The sequence below is a fragment of the Chenopodium quinoa genome, unplaced genomic scaffold (assembly GCF_001683475.1).
Source record: "Chenopodium quinoa cultivar QQ74 unplaced genomic scaffold, ASM168347v1, whole genome shotgun sequence".
Classification (NCBI taxonomy): Eukaryota; Viridiplantae; Streptophyta; class Magnoliopsida; order Caryophyllales; family Amaranthaceae; genus Chenopodium; species Chenopodium quinoa.
In genome coordinates, this window is record NW_018744704.1 from 5,262,070 (window position 1) to 5,267,763 (window position 5,694).

At 36.3% G+C, this 5,694-nt stretch overlaps 1 protein-coding gene across 1 annotated transcript; it reads right to left on the reverse strand.

Annotated features, from left to right (window-relative positions):
• Positions 1-1,401: 1,401 nt before the first annotated feature.
• Positions 1,402-4,411, reverse strand: LOC110702952. Its single transcript, XM_021880716.1, has 3 exons — positions 3,776-4,411; positions 2,448-2,980; positions 1,402-1,709 (listed from the first exon to the last, which is right to left on the reverse strand). Exons 1-3 carry the CDS (start codon positions 3,944-3,946, stop codon positions 1,622-1,624), a joined length of 792 nt encoding a protein of 263 aa, XP_021736408.1. The 5' UTR covers positions 3,947-4,411; the 3' UTR covers positions 1,402-1,621.
• Positions 4,412-5,694: the final 1,283 nt, after the last annotated feature.

Genomic DNA, 5,694 nt, shown 5'->3' on the forward strand with positions numbered 1-5,694 from the left:
CTACTTTAGGAAAAAGTGCTAAAAATGTTCTATTCACTTCAAAAAGAAAAATCCTTCATTAAAGAAAGATTGAAAGCCATCAATTACCTCTTGATGCTTTCCCAATTTTGTTGAAAGAACATGGGCGGGGTACCAAGTGACCTGTAACCGATTAAATAGGTAATTTTTTAATTAAATTTAATTTACACGTATCATCACATGATTGGTCAAACATAAATAAATATATAAGTAAATATCTATGTTGTATCTATCCACATAAATATATCTTCCACATAAACATGATATATCTATCCACATAAACATGATATATACAGCATAAACATGTCCCAACATGATTGGGTACAAGGTTCGGTCAAAAACATGATTGGTAAAAAAAAAAAAAAAAAAAAAAACCTATACAACATGATTTATGTTCAAACCCAGAATTTTTGTTATTGTCATTGTAGTCACCATAGCTGATGACTACACTAGAAATTTTGAAGGAAACAAGTTTTTAGAAGGGAAAATTGCCTGGAATTATCCAACCTTTGCCTCATTCGCCCAAAATAATCCCACATTTTGATTATTTTTTAATAATTTGAACTTTATACCCAATCCGCTCAAAATGGTCTCAAGTGACCTCTAACCAATTGAATAGGTGATTTTTTTTTATTAAGTTTAATTTATACGTGTCATCATATGACTGGTAAAAAAAAAGTTTTAATTTTAATTTTGTTTTAAGAAATGATTATTACTAAGTTACATTAATTGATTATTTTAAACTTTTTCTTAAAAAAAAAAATTAAAACATATACCAGAGGCCCAGCCCAACCGCGGCTCCAACCACCTCCCCGCCCCTACCATCAGCCAGAACAGGCATAGAGCCGCCAGCTCCACCGCAACTAGACCCCAATTCCCCGTGTCGTTCGCCAACCGTTACCAAAATCAAAGTGTGGGAAGAGGATGGGGGCCGAAATCGAGGCTTGGGAAGGGGATGGGGGCCAAAATCGGGGTGTGGGGAAGGGGAGGAGGTCGGAAAAGGGACAGGGGAAGGGGAGGGGTCGAAAAACGTGGCGGGGAAAGTGGAGGGAGGTCGCGATCGAGAAGGGGCATGGATTTTTCGAGGGTGGTTGGTGGTTTAGGGGGAGGGAATTCGGGCACGACATCAACGCCGGTGCTGGGGTTGCGAGTATAGGTAGTCAGAGACGCGGGGCAAGAATCAGGTAGCGGGAGGGTGGCTTGAGCAGCCGCCAACCGGTGGGGTGGTTTTTAAATATATTTTTTTAATTTTTTCTTTATAAAAAATTAACTTGTTTTAAAAATATTTTTTTGACCAATCACAGGCCGCCACATGTCAGGTAACTTGTTATAGTTACTTGATCGGTTGGGACCATTTTGAGCGGATTGAGTATAAAGGTCAAAATAATCAAAAGGTAGAATTATTTTGAGCGGATGAGGCAAAAGTCGGATTATTCTAGGCAACTTTTCCTTTCTAGAAATCAGTTAGTTACATAAATTCGTTAGAATTACTTGTGATAGCTACAAAATACTAGTACTTGTTACTGGCTGTACTCCTTAAAAATTGCTTTACAAATCACAATAAACTCTTGAATTCTTCAAGCTTGCATTTAGATCATTATAGTTATCTCAATGTATCTGAAGTTGAAGGTAGCTTGGTGCTTCCTAGTAGCGGGTGATGGAGGTTCGATTCCCCTGACCAACCAGTTCCCCTGAAACCACATGAAGAATTCACAAGATTTATATCGGCCATAATTATACAGCTGAGGAAGAAAATAACTCACTTTTCACATAGAAAAATAGATCAATAAATTTGCTTTTAAATTATTAGAAATTAGAAACGTCACAAAAAATATATTGAAACTACTAAACTCGTGCATTCCTCTAAATTGGGAAAAACCATAGAAAATTTGAGTCACTTTCAGAGCATACTCCATATTTCCTTAACATTCAAGAAGAGTTGCGTATATACATTACCATCAGCTAATTGTAGAAGTCCCTAATAAATCATATTCTCCTTTACAACCCCACAAGTACAATGCTTAATAAAACTTGCAATTACTCCTAAATCTCTCATAAAAGATTTAAGTCATTTTCCATATTTTAGTAAGATCATCATTAAGAATAACTTCCATGGTCTGTAAATATGTTTGCCGCTGAATTACAATATATGTATGTCAGAAAATACAAACAATGCGCACTAATTTAGTCTAGAAAGATGATACAAATAACGTCAATTAGCATTTTTGGTAAAGTATTTGATCGTGCTACACTAGACTGGCATGGGATTGTTCTATATCACATTAACCTTTTGTAGACTAATTAAGATTGTTCTGTGTATTTTGATGGTCTCTTAATTTATGTCATTTTCTCTGTTTATTATAATCATAAGAACATATTTCAGAATTCAAGAATGTATGCATTATACTTTCATCAGATAGAGTACTTACATTGAGTGACCTGCTGATTCAATATCAGAGTTGTGATTATCCTTGTTAACAGTATAGCTGCGAAGATAGCTTGGAGAAGAGGTAGCAGTATCCAAGAAATAGAGCAAAATTACCAACAAACAGCTAGAAGCTAACATTGCAATAGCGCCGAAGATCCAGAGCAGAAGGGGGAAAGAGAAGTAGAAAGCTCTCAGACCAAGAGACCAAAACAGGCTGCCACGGTACAATTGTTGGGAAACATATTCAACGAACTCTTCTCTGTCCTCGTCGACTGAGGGTGGTGGTACGTTAAGCAAGAAACTAACATGGGCATAGTATCTGATGCTCTGCATATTGCAGAAGAATGCTACAAGGAAGCATATTAGAACTGATAAATACTTGGTTGTATGTATTGTAAAGGTCAGATTACTTGTGCTGCTCACAATAGCACTGATTAGGGAACTCAGTGTTATTGCAGTTGATGCCAAAACTGTAGCCGCCTTTAGGTTGTTCCGGATTGTTTGTACTCCCAGAATACCATTCTTTCCTTGATCCTAATAAATCCAAATGTTTGAAGTTAGATTACTTAAGTGAAGTCATTTAAACGGGATTTGATCCCAGGTCTTAGATATCACTTCTAAGACTTTAACCAATTAAGCTATTTGACGTTCACATATAACTCCTAAACACTACACTTCATTTCTACTCCGAGTACATGTCTTGGTACTCTATGGTCTATACTTGGTAATGCACATGAAATTTCTCTAGCACCAAAGTCTGCAAATTTTTTTCGTATTTCAAATGGTTGCGCCTCGCATTGAAAAGCTAGACATGTATTCATACTGAAAAATTATAGCAAAATCTAACTTGCTAAAATAGGATTACCAGGAAAAGAAACAAATTAACTATAGTTCTGCAATTACTAAATTAAAAGCGTATTGTCAGAGTTGGAGTTGGACTACATCAAATTAATTTTGTTAACGACTTGAAGTGGACTAAAGTACTTGATTTGTAGGTGAACAACTTGATAATGATAATGATACTTTAGTCCAGTAGTTCACTCCAATTTTACAAGAGTGATCTTGGTTTTAATTTATTATCGCAACAATCTCATTTATAAAATTAAAGCTAGATAAATATATGAAACAAATCTAAATATACCAATTATAGCAAGAGATAATATTAAATTAATAATCATAGAAATACTCGTGATACAAAAGCAAAAAATATGTCTGAATTTGGCTGGTATATCAACCATTAAATTGTTGTTACTCGGGATTGGTTTATTTACTCTATCATAAATAAATATCTAGATCAAATAACTGAATAAAGAAGAGAAAGGAACTGACCTTCATCATATGGTGAACCCATTGGTGTCGGATGATGGTATTAAGGCAAACAACCGTTCTTAGCGGACGCCGAATCATGGTAAACGCAAGCCATGAATGATATATTCCAAGGATTAGTAATCCTAATGGAACTAATACAAAATCTAAGTATTCTTCTTCGAAAATCTTCATATTTTCAATTTGAATTTCATAAATTAGGAGTTTCTATTTTTGATATTTGAACAAAGTTTAGATAATTGGCTTCTTGCTACAGCCAATAGACAAGATGCCAAGTGCCCACTGCTAATGTAACTAGTACGTTGGTATTAGAAGTAGTGGTAGATGTTTCTTGATATCTTATGGTAGAGATTTATGCTTTTTTTGTTGGGTAAAAGGGGAATAAATTAGAGGTTGAAATAAACGCTGAATTGCTAATAGAGGATTGGTAAAGTGGATGTATATTTATTTTATTTTATTTTTTTGGAGGGAAGTGAATTAATGGTTGTTATAAAATTGCAAGGATTTAATTGTTGTTATATTACAACCACTACTCCATGTCGCCATCCATCTAAAAATCTAAAGATAATTGCTTTGGGCTAGGGCCCGCCTACCCATCACCCAGCCCAATCCTGCAAATTTTAAGCTAGTCTTAGGACCTACAAATTTTGGGCTACACCCAAGGGTAGGCAAAATTAGTGGTGAGCAAAACCGGGTACCCGGTCATATTCTCAAGACCCGGATCCGGAACCGGTTATGACCGGGTCCCAAAAATTGGAACTGGTTTTGGAACCGTATAATTCCGGATCCAAATTTCTTGGAACTGGTCCCGGAACCGGTTAAACCAGGTACCCGGTCTTATTCAAAATACTAAAATTAAAAATTAAAAATGCTACTGAGCAACGGAGAAATGTTGACAGAATATCGAAGCCAATTCAGTAATCAAGAATAAAAGATAACGAACAATGGGTTCACGATCTACTTCAAGAAATAGATTCAATATCAAAATTCCACCAAAACTTTATCTCATATCATCTTCACTTTCTCTCACATCCCGATTTCATCCTCCACACATTAAATTCCAAAGAACTTGAAGCCAACAGTGGAGAATTGTTGATAGAATATGAGAAAAATGGTGTTGATTGCCTGCTTGAATGGTGAGGAAACAAGGGTGAGTGGGCGGTTAAGCAAATGTGAGGGTAAATGGGTGATTGTGCGGCTGTGTAAAGTAAGAAATTAGGGTTAAAGGTTTTTTTTTTTTTTTTTTTGGTAAACATAGCAATTGTCAGTAATGTTTCAAACTTCGTATTAAATTAAATGAGTTGGGCTTAATTTGCTTATCAGATTGCTAAGTAACTTGGATTTAGACCCACAACTAGGATCCAGAATTGTACTACCGGGTACCCAGTGGGTACCGGGTCCAAAATCTCAAGAACTGGAATTGGAACCGTTTAAGACCGGGTCCTAAAATTCAGATTTGGAACTGGTCTTGGATGATCCAATTTCGGGTCCGGACCCACCGGTTCCGGGTCCAATTCCAGGTACCCATATTTTTTGCTCACCCCTAGGCAAAATCCCTGCACCCCCTACCAAACGACACTGCTTCACTGCTGATGCCCCTACCTCCCAACAACAATCTCCATGCTTCCACCAACAATGCAACCCTCACTCACCCAGCCAACACCGTCAACATAACGATTTATGAGAAGAAATGATAATCATATAAATCAGAAATCAAAAGGAAAAAAATATTGCAAAAGGAACCCTAGATCAAGCAAAAAGGGGGCAAAAAATCGAACTCTAAATTGAAGCAACAAATAGAGCAATTTGAAGAAGCTATCGAGTTCACACGCACATCAATCAAGTTCGCTCGAATTGATTATCAGTTTCAGAAGCAAATCACGATTCTAATTGTAGCAATGACAAGCAAATAATACAAGAAT

Excerpts from the sequence above, each read along its gene's own strand:
- LOC110702952 (XM_021880716.1), bottom strand. The coding sequence starts at position 3,946 with ATGAAGATTTTCGAAGAAGAATACTTAGATTTTGTATTAGTTCCATTA. Across the intron at positions 2,981-3,775 it reads GGGTTCACCATATGATGAAG|GATCAAGGAAAGAATGGTAT; the intron begins GTCAGTTCCTTT and ends TGGATTTATTAG. Across the intron at positions 1,710-2,447 it reads GAATCAGCAGGTCACTCAAT|GGGAACTGGTTGGTCAGGGG; the intron begins GTAAGTACTCTA and ends ATGTGGTTTCAG.